At 35.4% G+C, this 20142-nt stretch overlaps 1 protein-coding gene across 2 annotated transcripts in view; it reads right to left on the bottom strand.

The window, feature by feature from the left end:
- LOC117159143 (uncharacterized) overlaps positions 1-20142 on the bottom strand; it is a 114749-nt gene that overhangs the window by 53404 nt on the left and 41203 nt on the right. The window contains exon 2 of one of the 2 annotated variants that reach the window (XM_033327383.2): positions 577-14083. The exons of the other annotated variant lie outside the window; for it this stretch is intronic. Within the exon in view, the coding sequence (XP_033183274.1) occupies positions 13210-14082 (873 nt within the window). The 5' untranslated portion in view covers position 14083 and the 3' untranslated portion in view covers positions 577-13209. Of the gene's footprint in view, positions 1-576; positions 14084-20142 lie in introns of those variants that run through there. 2 annotated transcript variants of the gene reach the window in all.

The raw sequence follows: 20142 nt of genomic DNA, 5'->3' as shown, positions 1-20142 counted from the left end.
TTGTTAGAAATTCGAAGAAAATAACAAAAAATTATTCGAAATTGAAATAATGCAAATAAATGATACAAGGATGGTATATGACAGCCTTTCCTCAAATTTATTCTTAAAATTCTTAGATTTCTCAGATTTCATTTCTCAGATTCCTCAATATATAAAATGCTAATACCAATAAATAAGATTTCCGTGAGCGCGTTGGGATACGTAACGGTATAAAGAAGTCTAGAAAGAACAACCAAGTTACAAAGACTGGAGCGTTTCATAAAGATTTATTCTCGAAAAGTCGTGCATCAGGTGTATATAAGTGGTACAATAGAGAAACGGCATAAGAAAGCTTATTAATTCCTATTTATAATAGTTGCAGTAGTAATACGTATTGCAATAGTGTATGCAAGAGCTATAATAATTGTAACAATGATAAAGATCGTCGCTGTCCACAATCAGCCACATACTCCATAATTCTTATCGTCTATCTTACATTCTAATAGAACTTGTACATACAGTAAGATTACTCGTAAAATTACTTTACGTTCGAATGGATTACGTTCTTCTGATCCTTTCCTCCATGCAAAGTCAATATTTCTTCTTTTCTTTAAAAACTACCATTTCTGTGTTTAATCCGTAATACGCACATCCATGTTAAATTATTCGTATTCAACGAATACCATGTTTAATTCAATTCGATTCTGATTCCGTGTCACTTGTGTTCATACAACGTATTCATACATCGTATAGGATAAGAGATCTCTTGAATTTATAACATGTCGTCTCAGCTTCGTGAATGGTTATTTAGCACATTTACATAAAACACATATATTTCTCATATTTTTACAACTATTAGACGTGTACACTTCGAGTGGAAAAAAATTACAAAAGACAAACAGTGTGTCTGATATACACGCGCACACGCACATTCCCTCCTTACATATGTATATCTTATAGCAAACACTGAAACGATTAGTCAGAGACGAGTCTTTTTCTTCAGATTTCCAACTCGAAGAAGAAACTCGAAGAAAACATCATAATTACGTATTCTCGTCGGTTAAAAAGTGATTCGTTTCCATATCAGTCTACGCTTTATTCCTTTCTAAATACTCTTCGTAGAAATAAACACGCTTTCTTAATCAATTACACGAAATGCCTGTTTCAAGCCGACGTTTCTCGACCTTTCAAAGCGCGACCAACAAGGAAACGCCGATACAGAGTTGCTTATCCATCCCCTAGAGATCGACGGATTCCTTATTACTACGAAATTCTGTTTCACACACGAGGGAATTCCCCTCTCCTCTGCTTACCCTAAGCTTTTCCGCCATCCTTTCCAGTCTCGAATCGATATGCCGTGAACGAAGAACTTCGCGGGTCTATTACCGCCCCAATGGGACCATTCTCGCAGCGAATAAAACGCCAGTTTCATCGTCGAGTTTAGTCCTTGAGGCGAACGAGACGGTTCGCATACAGAAATAAAACATCCACGAGTCTCTCGATGGACGTAAGTACGTCTGTTTGATCGTATAATAGATGAGAATCAACAACGAAGAGACGAGTGACACGTCGTCTATAAACGCCTTTCACGTCGCTCGGTAATTAACTGCCGAGTATCTTTTTTAACGAGTCTCGATTTTCAAATTACCGATAAGAAATGCTCGATTTAATTCCGCCGCGAAGCTTCCGAATTTTTTTCTGGAATATTCCGTGCTTCAGGGTCCCTTCGTGAGTATTCGTCGACGACAACTATACTTGTTAATCCTTTTTCATTATCCCTTCTTTTTTAGGTTTCGTAAAAGATTTTTAATGTTCGACATGTAGAGAAGGATGTATGGTATATGTAATCGAAATGTAGAAGATTTTAGAAAATAACGATGCAAGACTTTGAGAGTCGATGGTAGTTGTGATATTAAAGTAAAATGTAGTTGTAAATTTGTTTTTTATATTTGCTATACTTAAGCACGTTTTGTGGTAAGGTGATAAATACGAATAAAGAAAATAATCTAGAAACGATTACGGCAGGCTAAGAGAAAATGTTGAGAAAAGATTGAAATAGAACACAAAAATGTATTTCCTTTCTCCCGTTTGAATACAACAATCATGTGTGCAGATTGTGAATTAAGTATGTGGAATTTTAAACATTCCTTTCTTGCACCACATGTGCTTATTGTCGTGATTGAACAATATTATGTCGTAAATGAAGAAATAAAATTTGTTTAAAGGTATGGAAGTAAAAGAAGACACCAAACTATAATTTACACTAAAAGAGTATTACCTCTTAGCATCTAGATACGTTAAACAATTTTTACTCTTCTTGAAAGTTACTAAAAGTTTTTAAAATGTTAGATTCTTTTTTTAATACCACGATATAAAATATTACCAAAAGGAATTTCTAAAAGAAATAGAAAAAGGAAACCGAAAGAAAAGAAGCGATTTGTTGTTTTACGATGTTACAAATATATTTACCTACATTATATGGAAAATTTACGAGACAATTTATAATTAATGATCTCACAAAGAAAAATTGATCAAAGTAAAAAGATCTTGCGTTAATTTTGTCAGAAGACATATCGTTATTTTGTTCAAATATGTCGATTGTAATAAGAATTTATTATATCATTTTCAACTGTCCAGTTTGGTTTCACCGAATAATTTACGATAATAACGATAAAGGTATCGAGGCAACGTTATAAATAGAGTACATAAATTAAGAAGACCAATTACATGTTCACGGGAAACCTTGATTATAATTATATCAGGAGAAAAAAAACTGGATGAAATTACGTAGCGGAGCAAACAAGATACTTTAGAACAACCAGATATTTTTAATTTGTTTTTGCGTGTGCCTTACCTTTATTCCTCGGCCGTAAAATTACTTTTCATCAACTCTCTTGTTACTCTCTCTCTCTCTCTCTCTCTCTCTCTCTCTCTTGTTAAATCTAACTCTGGTTAAACTCGCGATTATAATTTAGAAATTAATGTTTTCATCGAGAGGAATGTATTCTTATTAGAAATTTAATCTTTACCAAGAACAAAATTGCTTTTACCAAGGTATAATTTTTTATGAAATGATCAAATAATTTTTACTTTTAACTCTTTCAGCAACCAATTCCTTTTAGCCTGTGAGAAAAATTACTTTCTATTAATCGTCAGTAATAGAAACACGTTTCTCGCATAATTTTCAGTCTTGTAAAGACATAATCTACTAAAATTTGAAACCAGTCTTATCAGACAAGTACTAATTTATTAAAAAAAAAAAAGAAAAATCAAGTTGGTGCGCGTAAAATCAACCGCGAAGAAATTATTCAGATAAAATTATCGTTGTTCCACTCTTCGACGTAAATTGTCTAAGAATCCTCGAATAAACAAAAATTCTCACATATTGGATGATTCTTGGAAGGGACCCTTGACTTTAAGACGGAATTTCATTCCTTCTTCTCCCTTCTTTCTAAAGCTTTAAGCTTCCACACTCTAAAAGTGTGCGCAAGGTACTGCATAAATGTAATTGTACCACTTATTTTAGGATATTTCTGTACCTGAAATTAACGTGCCGTGGAACCCGCCCCTTTCAATAGCACTCTCCATCCCCCATTTAACGTCCTCTTTCCCCCGATCGCAGAATATACGCGAAGCATGTATTCATGGGAGATTTGTCGTGCCTTAAAAATCCATTACAATGTACAACAATAAAAAAAGAAAAAACGTTATAATTCGATATGATATGGTATAATAGAATAAGTCCACCGTTCGATGAACACACAATATAGATCGTTTAAATGAACGCGAGAAAAGTGCAGAGGTTACTTATGATTAAAGTTAATCTGCGCTTTCAGCCTTTCAGTTTCGAAGGTAGAATGGTAAAATAAAATTAATCGTTCGAAAAAGAGACCTTTTAATTTACCTTAAACGACGTTATAATAGCAAGTATCGTAACTTCGAACGTATAAAATGTACAAGATGAACCAGTAATTATCGTTGTTCAAATGTGTTTGAAATATCGCATGAATCTAGAAGATTGGAATACTTTCTTGAATAAGTTTGCATGGTGTGTGGCAAAGATGATTTTATAGAGTTTGTATTAATTTATGTAGCTCGTTTCTTGATCCTATTTGTTAACCATATCTCTTAGTATTTCTTGTAGTTTATGTCCTATTCTTGTTGTTCCGTTTATTCTTTTTGAGTTTGATGTAATTCGTACATTAACGTGTAGATTATCAACATCCTGCGCTTGCAGATTAATTATATGCATATTTGCTATAGCGATCGTAGAACATACGTAGCTTGATACATAGAATAGAACAATCCAAGGTATTTAAATGTTGATAATTGCTGGTTCACGTTTTAAATATGTTTTAAACGTGTACAGGATGTTTGAAAAATATTGGACGATGTATTGTAAGCGAAGTTGGCACTTGGAGGAACTAACAAAAATTCAACGACTAACATAGAGGTATGATATGAGGAGAGTTATGTGTAACGAAACCGAATAATTTGAGAGACTGAATAAACCAAACATTATACAACGACAATAACAGTGATAATAAAACCATATGTTATTACTTGACCATTTTGTCATATGTTGCGGAACACCCTATACGTCGAAGTATTATACACAATAGTTTACATAATAATTAATTTATCGATTGATCGATGAAATATGAAAAATTAGGAAAATTAAGGTTTTACCTTTCGTTATCGAATATTTCATAAATATGCGTTACCCATACAATTCCTGCTTTATAGCAAGTGGAAATGGCACAGAATTGTTAATCGAAAGCAATCGGTTCCCTTCAACGATGAAAAGCTACACGAAATACGAAACATATCGCAAAAGGCACTTTCACTCAACATTCAATCGAACCAAATCGCTTCGCTAATTTTCTTCGTTCTTTTTATTTATTGTTTTTTCTTTTTGTCTTTTATGCTTACTTCTCTCATAACTCTACTCACGGCATTCGCTTCTTTATCATCATTCGTATTACTTTCTTTCTTACTCTTGCGCTCTCTTGCTTTCTCTCTCTCTCTCTCTCTCATTCTCACTCTCTCTCTCTCTCTCTCTTGTTTTTCTTCAGCTTTGCAAGAGTATACAAAAAGTTTGAATTGCGTAGAATGGAAAAAGTGGAGACACCACTTGTTTCTATATTCATTCTCGATTTCGTTCACTAGTTCATCTCGTTTCTTTGTCTTTCTGTCTCCCTTCTTCTTTCTCCTCCTTCTTCATTCTATCTCTCTCTTCTTAATAAATACACGGTGTCCCAATTTAAAAAAGGTAGAGATGTATAATAATATAATATATGTACAGAGTAAGATTCCTCGAAAGAACATCATTCACGTTTTCTCGGTATGAGATTAATTAATTAATTTTTCATTGGATCACAGAATGGTAGCGCCCGAGCGTGGCAATTTCTTCTTAAAGACGTTCGAAAACGACCGATCGATGAAAACAGGGAACGTCAATGCATTCGCGAAAAGAAAAGAAAAAAAGAAAGAGAAAGAAAGAAATCGTTTCCGCCCTCGTTCGTCGTGTCTTTCTCTTTTCTTCGCTTTTTCTTCTTTCTTTCTGCTTCTCTTCCTGTCTTTTAATCGTACACCATTCGTGTGACCGTTATAGCATAATTACGATATCAATCACACGTATGTAAATGAACATCGCGTATCGGATCGTTTTCGAAAATCTCGCCGTCTAAAGCTAGCATATGTAATTAAATACCCAAGTTATTACAAAATGGAATATAGCATATTAAAATTACAGACTATCCTTAATATGTACTGCGCTATCAGTCACTGGACAATGGACGCCCCCCTATCGATAAATCAGGACGCCGGAAAAGATTTTTGCAGCTGTCTCGACTAATTATAGTTAAATGTTAACGTTCATGGGTTCGAGAATCTCGAGATTGAATACGCTCATGAGAGAAAAGCGGCACTTGATACACGCAGCGTAAATCTAACTAACGTCGAGATTACAACGACGTCGTTCAACGAAATACAAAGATACGAAATTCAGTGCACGAATCTCGACGCAGTTTTCAAGTTTAACCATCGCCCCTCAACATTTCGATCGTCCAGGGTTATTTCTTGCGCCACGTCAGACACCACACCCATTTCACGGCCGCACTATGTGCCTCAACTAGGTTGCAAACACATCACAGATAATACATACTTTCTTATCGTTACACGTCCCAATTTCTCCTTCGATGGTATATTAACGAATTCGAGATCGAGATCCTGCTATAAAGTATGGTAGAGTATCTTTCCATAAGGTCGTTTTTATTATTTTCTCGTTCCTGATGCTTTTTCTTGCTCAATTTTAAGCACGCGGTATATTCTCATACTTCCGTTGTTACAGAGACTAACAGCGTCTCGTGATATACAGCAAGCTTGATCATTCTGTTCAATGTTCAAGGTGGAGATTTTATGGTTTAGAAGCTTAACTGATTCGAATAACTCTGCGTTACCCTAAACGCCAATGACTCTGATCGTGGGTCACTCGTCTTTCGCCTTAAGTCTGCCATAATTTCCACTTTCAGATATAGTTTTGGTATTTGCTAATACATTTGTACATATCTCGTGATATAACAAACACGTAACATTCCTTGCATAGCGTTTTATCAAACTATAAAATATCAGTGTAATTAAGTAAAATAAAAGAACTTGCTTGTTGTAGTTGGAATGTTTCATAGCATTAGTCATAATTGTTACCTTCCTTTATATTTAGTGTTATCGTGTACAGTGCTTCAGAAATTGCGACTGCGAATATACGATATAACAAGATAACGGTTAACAAGGTACGAAGTTTATTTGTGTCTTCGCGATAACTATAGTTTGCGATTTATTTATACGTTGTATACGTATACCGGGGAATCGTTTTCCCAAACGAAGATACGCGTGGGGAAGAAAATGGATGTTTTCAATTATTGTATCGTAGCTGTGTGACGCGTAAATTAGCAATTTCGAAACATTTTATTAACAGAAAATTGGAAAAATCATTTAGAAAATTTACCGCAACATTGTAAAATAATATAGTACAGTTCTATTCTTTCGACAAGTTGAATACTGATATTGATTTCTCACCAGATTTTATATTGCAAAATACGATTTTCAGGAATTCGAAGAACATTAAAGGAAATGGGATGTATCAGGTTGTCCGAAAAGTGTCTTTCTTTTACAGACACGTCTTTTACAACGACGCATCTTTATACAAACATGAAACCTAATCTGTAGAACGTTGTAATCTTTATCTTGATAGAACAAAATAGATCATACGTAATTCGATAAAATAATATAAAACGGAAAATATTGTGCATCCACTATTTCCTTATAAAACGAAAGAAACTTTTCGGGCGACCTAATACAAACTCGAACATTGTATTTTACATTCTAGATGTCGTGTTGAAAGTAGAACGTCTTTTAATGTAACCATTTTCACATACAAATACTTTATTACCTCCTTTTATAGAGAATGCAATATTAATTGGTATATAAAAAATGTAAGTGACTTTTAAAAGATTGGAACGCTCCCAGTTTAGAAGCAGACTTCACGTGATATATCATTCGAGACCATTTTATCTTCCGTAATAAATTTTTTGTCTGCTTTTCATCGTTTTACAGCTTGGACGAATACCACGGGTCACGCAATGTATAATCAGCGGCCTCGAATTTGTTAAATATCATACTCTCTGCCTATATCACTTCGTAGAATAATATTTGTTCCATTCTTACCGTTAGAGCCTTTCGAGGTGTTAAAAAGAGACGAACAGCTGATTAACATAATGGATGGAGCGATTGAATTACCCTAAACGATCGATATCTCTGGACTAAACTATAACGCGTGGAAAAGTAGAAACGTTACAATTTTCTTTCACGAATCTTATTCTCTCTTAATTTTGATACAGAACGCTAAGCTTCTTCTTGAAAAAATTTTGGAACGTAATAGAAAATGTAATGAAATGCTTCGTAATCTGTAACATTTACGATCTTAACTTTATACTTTTAGTTTACACCTCGACTATAGTCAAAAATCGGTTGAGATTCGTGACACTTTCTACAATGAAGTATCCTCTCTCGACTAAATGTTCTACCTAAACCTCCTACTAATTCGACCATTCTTTCACGAAAAACCGTGAATTCAACTCGAAGAATTAAGGCTATAAGTGACTACTCGTAAGTACTTCGAATGGAATGTTTAATTATATCGAATGCAAAACTCGGAATGTAATGTTTAAGGGATGAAAATAACGCGAACTCGTGATCGGAGAGCAGCGGATTGTTTCATCGCGTCGATTCTCCATTAAATATCGCTATTTTTATCGATCAAATCGATTAGCTAAGCGATTACAAGAGTCAGATGTGGCAAAAAAGAAAGGAGACACGTTCAACGATTACATAATTGTTTTGTGCACGCAGACGCGATTAAATACATATTTCATACTGTGTCGTAGATTTAATAAATCTTTCGGGAAAAAAACATGATATTTCGTATACGTTTGCGAAAATGGAGGATATTATGGAGGAGATTTATTGCACGTATGAAAAATACTTCAAAGAATGAAATACGAGATAAGGAGAATAATTAATTATGCGGTGCATGGCGAAAAATTCCTATTAAATATAAATGAAATTTAAAAATTATATTACTCGATTATACAAAACCTAGATTCTCTTGCACGATTGAAATTAATGAAATCTTATAAGTTGTGAGTTATCGACTGTAATAAATTTTCTTATACCGCAGGAACAAATGTAGTAATTAATCAACGGAATTGTTCACGCAAATTGTACAAATTACATGTTATCTGATCATATTATTTCACGGAAAATTATAAAATGATGGAAGAGAAACTCGTGACACTTCAATTTGCTAATATTACTGAGTTAATAAATCATTGTGCAATGGTACCCTGATAATAACGATAATACAATGACAAAAAAAAAAATAATAGAGATATGCATCGATTCGAAATAGTTCTTACTTTTTTACACGGAACAAGTTACAGACTTGTTGATACCTTGTTCGCCTCAAAACGAAATCTGCTACGCGACGACTTACCTAATAAAACGAATGGCAGGATGATACACTTATTTATTCATTCTGTCGATAAATGTTATACGCGCACGAAACCGAAATGATTTTTTAATAATCCTATTACCCCTTCGTCAGACCGGATAAATCGTGAAATTAGATTAGAACGCGAACGATCTTGCATATGCAATGACTGATATCAGACCATCGATATCGGGAACGACATGCTTAAACGTTAAAGGACATTCGTTTTCGACAAATCGTACTCTCTAAAGACGCGTAGTCCCGATCTCGGGTCCGTTTTTACTTACAATTTAAATATTAAAGTATAATATGAGTATGTTGGCGTCGAAAACCTCTGTATAGTTTCTTACACGTCTATTAAATTGAATTTTTTTCGGATATAGATGATTAATCGATGAATTTAATTACTGATATCCCGCGGCCGAACAAACATATCAGCCATCATGCGGTATCATCTTTCCCGCCCGTCATTTTTCTATTCCATCTTCGTCTTTTTCGAGATCCTCTTTAAAATTGTCTATCTCAATCATTTCGAATTAATTATATCTTGGTCCTTGAGTGCATGGTTTTATAACTTCGCGTTTGGCGATATTCTATCCTTCCCTTTCTATAAACTGCGTCTCATAACTATAAGACCACAGTAAAATTTTCAATTTTTATAGAGCTACGAGATACACAGTGACAAGATCTGTTTAGAAATATGTAAAAAATCGGATGGACAAACATATAAAACTTATCGTTAGAATTCTATTTTATCGTATCTTGAATTCAATTTTCGTGTACCAGGATATTCTGTTACATCGGTTCTGTATCCCAGTTCGTGCATTTATGACAGATTCAGAAACGCAAAAGTGTACAAGAATGCGCATAATGTCCAACGGTATCTTGAATAAAGTAAAAATGACGCGTATCTTTGTTCACGTTCTATTTCTTCGATAATATTCAGAAAAAGAAGTGAATTTGTATGAACATTTGCAGTTTGGTTACGAAACAAGATTAAACTAATTTTCTTCCTTTTTTATGATTTCCAAATGAAATTTCAATGTTGGAAAAGACAAATTGTCTTTCAATGCGATTTCAAACGTGTCATATTTTTGTACGCCGCGAGCATACAAATGTCCAGTGATATCGTAACTTCAGTCTCAACTCTGTCCAGAAGAAGAGAAGTGAAACGTTCGCGAAACCTCGGAACAAACACTATCGAAATCCAAAGGACCACAAATATGTCATCCGATAATAGTGAAATTTTAAGATCTAAAGTATCATATTTCGTTCCGTATCGCGTTAATATATAAGAATGTATATAACACAGCGTGTAATAATCGAAAGTCTATGTGGTTTTATGGTTATGAAACGCAATCTGATTATTCGACTTCCTCTTTCAATGGCGAACCAATACGTTTCTACGGTATTTCTCCATGGTACTCTTCGCATACTCTTCGCCTCACACGTACACCACGAGGACCTCCATCGTACGCAAGACATAAATCCTGTCATATTCTCGATAATATGGCACGATTCAAAGCCTGCCACGAACGGCCTCGAAAATATTTCCTTTCGCGTCCTCGACAGTACCACGCAAGAACTTGGAAAATCTGACAACTTGATCGACTCTTCGCTCTTACTTACTTCCTCATACTTAACGAGGATTTAATCGGTTCTGTCGAGAACTTCCGCTACTTCTCCGAACTTTTCTTCGAAAAGAGAGAAATCGCAACTCTGACCAGAAGCTTCGATGGACGAATAGCTTTCCTGCTTGCGTGGTTCCTACCGCAAACTTTCGGATCGTCCCTTTCGCTCTTCCGTATGTTCATCATCGAGAAAAGTCGAGGTCATTAAGCGAGTTAACCTCCTCAGGAACGGATTTGCTGATGTTAGAAGTCGATGAAAGATAATTACTCTCTATACCGTTATTCTTCTTGAAGAGAAATAATGTAATAATTTCTAAATTGGTAATATTGTTCACGTACAAAAGACAAGGACAAAGAAGAATAGGAAGTGTCTATTTTAAACGATTTCAAGGTGATGTGGCGTATTTTGATGACGGCAACTGGCACTTAGAAGTTTTCTTAGAACACGAAGAATTACAGAAATTATTACTGTTATTTATTTATTTATTGTCGATTAATAGTCGCTAGCAACCGCAATTAGAATTACAGAAATATTCGTCGGAAATTCGTCGGAGAAAACAGAAAGTCTGCATGTTTGTATGTTTGCATATCGCTAAATAATAAAGCGGCATGCATAACACGAGCGCCAGGAACAAAGTATCTAAATATTAGTAAAATTGGTGGATATTTTTGTTTCGACAATAACAGAATTGGACATTTCTTACTTTGTCCCAGTATTCTATAGTATTTAACTTGATATGAAATAATTACTTTTTCACGATACTACGAATTTTATTACGAATATAGTTAAAGTTTGTTTCCACAAGTATACCAAGATATTCAAACTTAATTTTCGTAATAAAGTTCTTTTGTGACATTCCTTATTCTTTGTCCTTACCTTTTGTACGCGTATATTTTTCATACTTGAACTGTCTTTTGGATCGATACTTTGATAAAGAAGAAAGCTAAATACACAAATATGTGTCAGTATCCCTCCAGAGGTTAACCATTAACCACACGATTAACCTTAACGTGTCATAAAAACTGTCATTCTTAACTCTGCTGCGATTCCCCAATTCCTATATTTCTTGTTTTCATTGATCACATAAAAAAGATTTGCGATATTTCACGAAGATGTTCAACGTTAAGTTAAAACGAGACATCGTGCGTACCAGTAATCATTTCTTTTTTCCTTTTTTACTCAATCTAAATTCGAATCTAAAATGATGCAAAGAACGCAGCAGGTCTGAACAACTATAAGGAAACTATTCAAAAACTGTACACGTGTCGTTGCACCTTTCGCACCGTGACAGGGGAAACTTAACTTTCTCAGCTCACAGTCTGAGCTGAAACTATCGAGATCTCGATCACTTTCTACAAGCAGCGACAATGTCACGAATAACGATCTCACCACCGCTGTAATTCGTTGAGGAAATTGATTTCCTACCGAGTGTTCGCTAGGAAGGATTTCTTCTTCCCTCTCTCTGTATCTCTCTCCCTCTCTCTGTATCTTGTTAAATTTCCCTTTCCTTGTAACAACCGAAGCGTATACACAAAGAAACACGTTGCCCCAGTAGACACGAGCCGGTATCGGTTCCCGCTGGACTTCCTGACGGGAAATTGCTCGGGGCAGAATCGCGTTCGGCGCCAAGTGGAATGCTCGGTGAATACGCTCTGTGAAACTCGATTCCTCGAGAATACGAAACTTTCAAGGAGATAGAGGCGGCTGTGTTCGAATCGAAATTAGCGCACGGGAAATTGCATTTTCGACTATGTAGATTACACTTTCGTCGACTAGTAGTTCGATTGAGATGCTTTCGATTAGTTGCTTGTTTTACGGTCGATTGCCCTCATTCAGTATCCGCAAGGTTGAACCGTAGAGTTCGATTAATGGAATTGTTAAACGCTCGACATGTCGAACAATGAATTTTGTTTCGGGAATGTTTTCGTTGACGAATCGTATTTTGATAATCTCTTATCGTATTTGATGAATGATAGTGTTGCGTTTTGTTTAGGTGGTTCAAAGAAAATTTATGTCACGCACGAAACCTTGGTCCCATTGGTCAGGTTTTGCGAACGTTTAACGACGAGATCCTTGTTTTGGAAGAAAAATCCCTCGTTACTGATAACTTACGGGAAGAATCGAATCAGCTGTAAGACAGTAGTGAGATATTTAAATTTAAACGGCTGCTACAAGAAATAGACGAAATCTCGATAACTTCGAAAAACAGACTATCGATATTGGCTCGTGTATCTTATTCATCGTAATCGATGATTAATTCCAAAGAAAATCTCTTAACTGGACGATTCAATTTCTCGTTTCTAAATATCCTTTCTTCCCTTTCCTCGAATTTCAAAACCATTTACAAATTCCATCGATAAACTACGGCTTCCAAGATGTTACCCATTTGATCGAAACTTTCGCGATACCACATTGTAAAAACGCCGCCCCATTGTCATCATCGTCGCCGTCGCAGAAACCGCCTACTCAAGTTTGTTCCCGATATATATGAGATCCTCGCGATCGTACAAACTTCAAGCCAGAACGGGCTCCGAACTTTCCCTCGTAATTTAAATCCTGGACACGTAAAGCGGCCGATGAACCTGTTGAGGGTTGCCGTTTTGCTTCGAATGGCGAGGATTCTGCAATAATTCCCTGGTCTCGCTCGGTGAACCGGGACTCAGGCTGTTAGTGGTCGACGTTTCTACGCGGTCACTGATAATCTCCTCTTCGGTGATCTGTTCGAGGTATAGGGCGGACTGAGCAGTCTGGTGATCTCCGTTGAGCGTCGGTGGCGGCGAATAAGCAGGCGGAGGACTTCTCGGTGGAGAAGTAGACTCTTTCTCGTTCTCCGTTTCTATAGCTGCAGCGGTAGCTGCCTGTTGTTGCAGTTGCCTCGCTCTTCTGGCTTGCCTGGTGGTCAATCCTCCAGTTTCCGCGTCTCTCTCCAGTCTGTGTCCCGACTTGGACCTGGTTAATTGCCTTTGCACGTACTCTTCCAGGTCGTTTTCTTCTTTCTTCGCGATCACCCTGTTCAAAATGATGAGGAACATGCCGACGATGATAGCGAACAGGCCTATGGCTACCAGCTCGTTCCACCAGCCTCCAGATGCTTTGGTTCCCCATTGAGCGAGATCTCCCGGCAACAGGCCACTCATCAGAAGAAAAGCACCGAACACCAGGAAGACCACGCCGATGTGAAGCATTCCCACCGACGTGACCACCTTCGAATCCAACATACCCTGGCCGGCAGAACGATTCGGATGTCCGGTTTTATGGTGTCTCGGTTGTTGATCCAAGGAACCGGTCGAAGCCCTGGGCGACGTCAGGCCGCTCTCGCCCGATTGCGCGCTATAACGACGCTCGCGGGCACGACGCTGCTCGTCCCGGCGTTTTCTCTGACGCTTGATGGCCAGCGCCGAGTGCAATCCAACCGCGTGCATCCTGCAACACCGGAAAGACAACCCTTGCTCAGTCAATCCTCTACAACTCTCATTCTCTCTCTCTCTCTCTCTCTCTCTCTCTCTCTCTCTCTTTCTCTCTATTTCTTTGACTACGAGTGTTACCGTGTCTTTTGCTCGTTCTTTTCTTCTATTCGAATTTCCACTCGATTTTCTTCGAAAGATCGAATTTCTAATTGAATTGTTAATTAGGCAAATCTGCCGATACGCCGAGACGAGCATCGCTAATTTGTACAGTGCGATCTTGAAGATGGGGTTCGTTAGAACTTGAAGCGCTAAGAATCGTTCGTTGCTCGCTAATTTCTAGTTTCTCTACGTGTACGTTCTTTCTATGCGTTCGATCACATGCACTGGACTCGCACGCCCGGGTGTAATGCTGTTTTTACAAAAGCAAAGGATCTTTCAGACGTTTAATAATCGTATAACGAGGCAGTAATACAGTCGACGATCTATTGAAGGCAGGAAACGATGTCGATTTCTGTTTCTCGAAGCGTATACGTTGCTCGTACTCGAGGGAATTTATCGTGCTTCTAGTTTGGCGACGACGATGCTCGTCTCCATGGACTTTTACGCGTTTTCGGGTTTTATCGATCGCTTAGATACGTTCGCAATTCTAAAGGCTGTACAAGGTTCGCTCACAGGGTTCACAGGATGCACTGCGATAGAATCGCCGCTACGTTTTTTCGCAATAAATGAATTACCAAAATGTTCCTGCCGCTGTCGTTGAACCTGTGAAAATCTCTTCTTGCACGTCTCTGCTCGATTCCTCAACGGCGTGATGGTCGGCGACATGGAAAAAAGGAGATGAGATGAATATCTTCTTAATTTGAAGCTGCTACAGTCCTTCTTTTTAGTGCAAGCAAAGATAAAAGATTACTTCGGCGTTTTCAGTTCTTACGCGGAAGATTTTTTTCTCTTTGTTAAAACTCGCAAAACCAGAAAGTGTAGGTCAGAGGCTCCATTGTGCGGAACTTTTAATTATTCTGTTACACCTCATTTCCTTTTTTCTTCTGTTGCTCGTGCCTACGTATAAGCATTACAATGGATAGCTTGCACGAAATCCAATCACAATCGTTGTTAAACATTTTAATTAATACGCGTTCCATGTTTTATATTACAACGAATATTCATTGGAAACATGTTATTCGTTTCGCATATTTTGCGTAAATAAAGTGGTGCGAAAGTTGCCGCTCCAATTTACCGATGTCGTCTAGTTAGAATTTCTAATTAGTTTGGCTCTGGCGTACGATTCTCTCCCGTTGACGTGTACTCGACTTCCGGTTCGATATGTGTTCCGGAAGCTGACCAATTTACAGACTAATGTCCGGCTGACAAATACAAATCGAGACAAGTCACCACGGACTAACTTCGAATCGACGTATTTGCTACGTGAATTACGACAAAATAATGTTACACGTGTGAGCGTAAATCAAGTTTTCTTGGCAAGTTTCTCTTCTCTCATTAAGCAAAAGCGTAGATGTTTCAACATACTGTTATATTATTTATATAAATTACGACGCTTTTAATCGAGTAAAGAAGTTACCAAAGTGCACCAGAGTAGAATAAAAAGTATCGAAGCAAAGTAGATTCGGTGTTTCATGAATAAATCAATAGAAATTTCTTAAAGGATCGAGTAAAAGTGATGTTATAAACACGTAGTGTGTTAAGAATCATCATGCACGACTAATATATTATTTCAAGAAGGTTGATATATTATTCCACGATAAAAAAATAATTCCTTTTTATTTCATCAAATGTTTTATATCCCAAACATTTTAAATTCGCAACATAAATTAATACTTTTTCACTTATTTCATTTACAGATAAACATTAATATCGTGTATATTTGATATCCAAATTAATATTCTTTATAATAATAATATAAATATAACTTCGCGTTGATTTCAGTAGAAAAACCTGTACTAAACTTTCTAAATTAAATATTCTTTTACGATCTCGATTAAAATACAAGTCATAAATTATATTTCAAAGAATCTCGTAAAAAATTATTCCCTCCGCGAAATCGCGGTAAAGAAATTACGTGAAACGAGGATGAATGTGTGTCTGCGTGTAGAATAATTTGATATATTGAATATTACTTTAGGGGAAATTAAGTTGAAGGAAGGTTAAAAACGTTTCTGACGTTCCTTTTCGTCGTAATATCATTATTATGCTTGCTTTTACGGTCGAAAACGGCACATTTAAAAAAAAGCTGGGTAGGACAGTTTCCGCGGGTAATTTCTCCGGTGAAGTAGTATGAAAAAGTTCAGTTCGAAAAACGAAATCGCGTTTCACCCGTATCTTTCCTTTTTAATCAAAGTAAAACTGCGTAATTTAATTAATGCGACGAAAATTTATTAGAATCCGATAAAGTAAAGACATAATACAAATAATGTGCGTATAATAAAATTTCCAAGTATAAAATGTAAAACTACTCTGTGGAATGAAAATAACGCGAACATCGTGTTTGTTCTCGACTTTTCCAGTAATATACGTCTCTCTGTCAGTACAGAATAAATTGCATTTGGCAAATTAATTTTTCAAAAGATCAACAGCGTCTCAAGTATAAAAATGAGATTTAAGAAAAAGCAGATTAAATGTTTTCTGTATTAACGTTTTCATTTTATTCACTTGCTCTCGCATCTTTGTACAAGTAACATTCTACTCTTCTGAGAGAAAACATTACACATTGTATGCTACGTGATAAGAATATGAAATATCATCCAAAATTGATTCGAAATGTAAATGCCAGTCGTTAAGGAAATTTAGGAGCTAGAAGACGAATAAAATGTGACGTGAGTCTTTATGTACGTATGTAAGTGCCAAGGTGTCACATCGTTGAGTATTTAACTTTATGCTTCATTTGTCACGATCTGTTGGCTTTTAAAATTTACGATAGTTATAAGAATATTCAAATTCTCGTACAAAAATTGAATATTCTTTAAAATGAGCATATTTTAGTTTATCGGCATAAAAGTGCATCGTGTGTTTGCAGCGCAAATATAAAACTTTACTGTGATAGGCGTAATAAAAATGTGATGTTTCATATTTCGAAATAACCTTCGTTTCACTGTCACTGTTTGCGAACCTTTCCGTGCGACTTCATTGTATCGTTGTAGATAGAAAGAACTTTGGTGTGTTAAAACTTTCGTAGTAACTTCTCAATGTCATAGTCTTTACAATTTTGGACGTGTTGCAAGTGTAATAAAATAGGTATAGCGGACGTATAGCAAACGTGGCAACAGTAAAAACAAACTTCTATGTTTCTATCTCTTGTTGTTTCAGAAATCTTTACAGTTGAACCGTTCCTTTAGTAAAAAAAATATGTCCGTACGTATGTCACGTATTTTATTTTCGATTTAATGTATTATTTGATTCTAATTTATGAAACACAAACATACGTATTTGAACAAGTAATTTAAGATTCTGTCTGTGTTTTTTGAGATTTACAATGACGCTATTTACAGTTTTGCTGCTTGTAAAGATCGTAATTTTATAATACGTTTTTCTTACACAGAGAATTTATTGAAACGAGTAAAAATTCCCACGCAAAGACAAGGATGTCTGAAGGAATACTCTGAACTCTCTAAAATTTAAACGAAAATATTAAAAATCTTCTCTGAAAATACGTAAAATCTTCATTAACGTAAAAAATTCTTATTCGAAGTTATGTAAAAATATAGTTTCTATCATACACTGAATATAAGCACGTTCATCTGTTTTTTTTCTTTTCACTCAGTTTTTAATTATAGAATAACATTCTATTATTTTGAGAATTGTTTCGAAAATGTAGAAATTATAAAAATTTATTTTGGGAATCCTGTTATTTTGAGAATTGTTTCGACAATTTAGAAATTATAAAAATTTATTTGGGGAATTTGTACATATACGAATTTACAAATAATTTTATCTTGGATGTTTCCTTTGAAAACTCTTACGTTATAGAAGAACGATATAGAGGAATTACATAACTTGTAGGAAGCAATATCCAGTAGTCAGTGACAACATTTGTTACAATTTCCGAAGTAGTTACGAAGATATTTACTCGTAATGCGTTGCGTGACTCACGCTCTATATAATCATTGGAGGTACAAGGTAGAAGAACGATATTCCCATAGATGCTATAAATAAGATGAAACTCTCCTAACAACTTTACAATCTTCCAGAATGTTGATACATATACGTATAAATATTTCACATGTAATTTATATGAACATTAACTTTTTTTAATGTATTAATTCCTTTATATCTTTTTATAGTTTTTCTTTTTTAAGTTAAACGAAGCATACTACTTTAATCGCAAAAAGTTCCATTCTTGATAATTCGCATAAACTTCGTTTCGTTATAAATTACAAGTATGGTAGAAAAATTGCCTAATAAAAACTCTAGGGATTATATAGTATAGTAAATAATAATTATATGCAATAATTATTCAACATTCGTTGAGAATTTCGCTCTATATATGTAATAATCTTGATTGTAAGTTAAAAATTTGATATTTTTCCTTTCGTCAGAGTAAAAATGCATTTCCCCATAGGAATTTCAATTCCTTATTCCTTATCAATTCCTTATATTCTTATTTATTAGAAGAGAAATGGAATTGAATCTTACATTTCCTTTTGTTACTGTATTCGCGTTATGTTTTCTAAAGAAACTTGTTATTTCGACGATCCAATATAACAGAACTACATCGGAAAATTTTCATAACTCTACAATAATGTGCGAAGGTATTCTGCCTAGAGGTAGATTTCTCATTTTACGTTCTAAGAACGATATCTGAAGGAATTTTTACTAGTATAATATACTATATAATAGAAATCATTGTTATGCAAGTCAGGATTTTCAGAACTCGAATTTAGTTACGTGTTCCAAATTTTAAAAGTATCATCCATTTAGTTTTATAATTAGATAACAATATTCTTTGCTATGATACGTTTGCATGACTTAAAAAATATAATCAATTTTTTTTAAATAATAAATGCGAGATATTATTTTATGAAACTAGCAGTGAGCTGATTTACACAACTGTTCATTTGTATCCCTATACACAATATTAGTTACAGTTCTTTTAGATGCTCTATACTGTCATATAATATCATATAATGATTAGCCCGCGGATATTTATGCGAATCAATATTTCAGTAAATACAAAAGACTGGATGTCATAAAAAGTACTATATCTTAGACATTTTGTATATTTTTGCACTAATATGCAGGAATATTCACAGTGTAATAATCACTTTACACTTTACACAAAATGGAACGAAGATCAAGTAACGATAATTTGAAAATACAATTCAAGTTATACAATTACATATTTTCAAAGTCCAATAAAAAGACCACGGTATGATGTTATCCGAAGATATACTACGCCCCATATTCTTTTTATTCCTTTCCTTCAAACTTTATCGCGACTCGCTCGTAAACGAGAATCACTTTTCGTTTTTAAAGAAACATACTCGTAATCTAGCAGTTTCATCGACAGCCGTGTATTTTGACCTACTGCTTCAATGTGTTTTTAATCCATTCAGGAGCATATATACATGCCTGAATTCAATGGCGACGTATCGTGAATACTTGTAATTTTCCCGAATGCTTCCAATTTCCAACGAATTCGTTCTTTCTACGAACGCGTCGAATATTTGTCCATTTCACGAATTCCAACTTCCATGCAAATTTTGCAGCAAATATTGGGTGGCAGAGTTCCTTTTTAGAAAGCTCTAAAAAATAGCGTAAAATCTGGCTGACGCAGTAGGAAACAACCCATCTCTTTCATTTCGGTCTCACAGTGACTCGCGAAAAAACTCGGACAGTTATTACAAAAAGTTTTTATGAACATGTTACGTGCGTTGTACGAAACTTTGTGAAATTTCATTAACACATGTAACCAGACCCGATTATCAGAATTATATTGCTACAGTTTGCATCAGATTTGAGAATGTACATAGGAGCTACAGGATAATTAGTGTAAAATATTTAGCGTGTCAGTTGTCCATTACATTAACAAGCCTCGATATCCAGTGGAACAAAAGTTCACGTTGT

The sequence above is a fragment of the Bombus vancouverensis genome, chromosome 1 (assembly GCF_051014615.1).
Source record: "Bombus vancouverensis nearcticus chromosome 1, iyBomVanc1_principal, whole genome shotgun sequence".
Taxonomy (NCBI): domain Eukaryota; kingdom Metazoa; phylum Arthropoda; class Insecta; order Hymenoptera; family Apidae; genus Bombus; species Bombus vancouverensis.
This window is presented reverse-complemented; position numbering and strand designations above follow the sequence as displayed.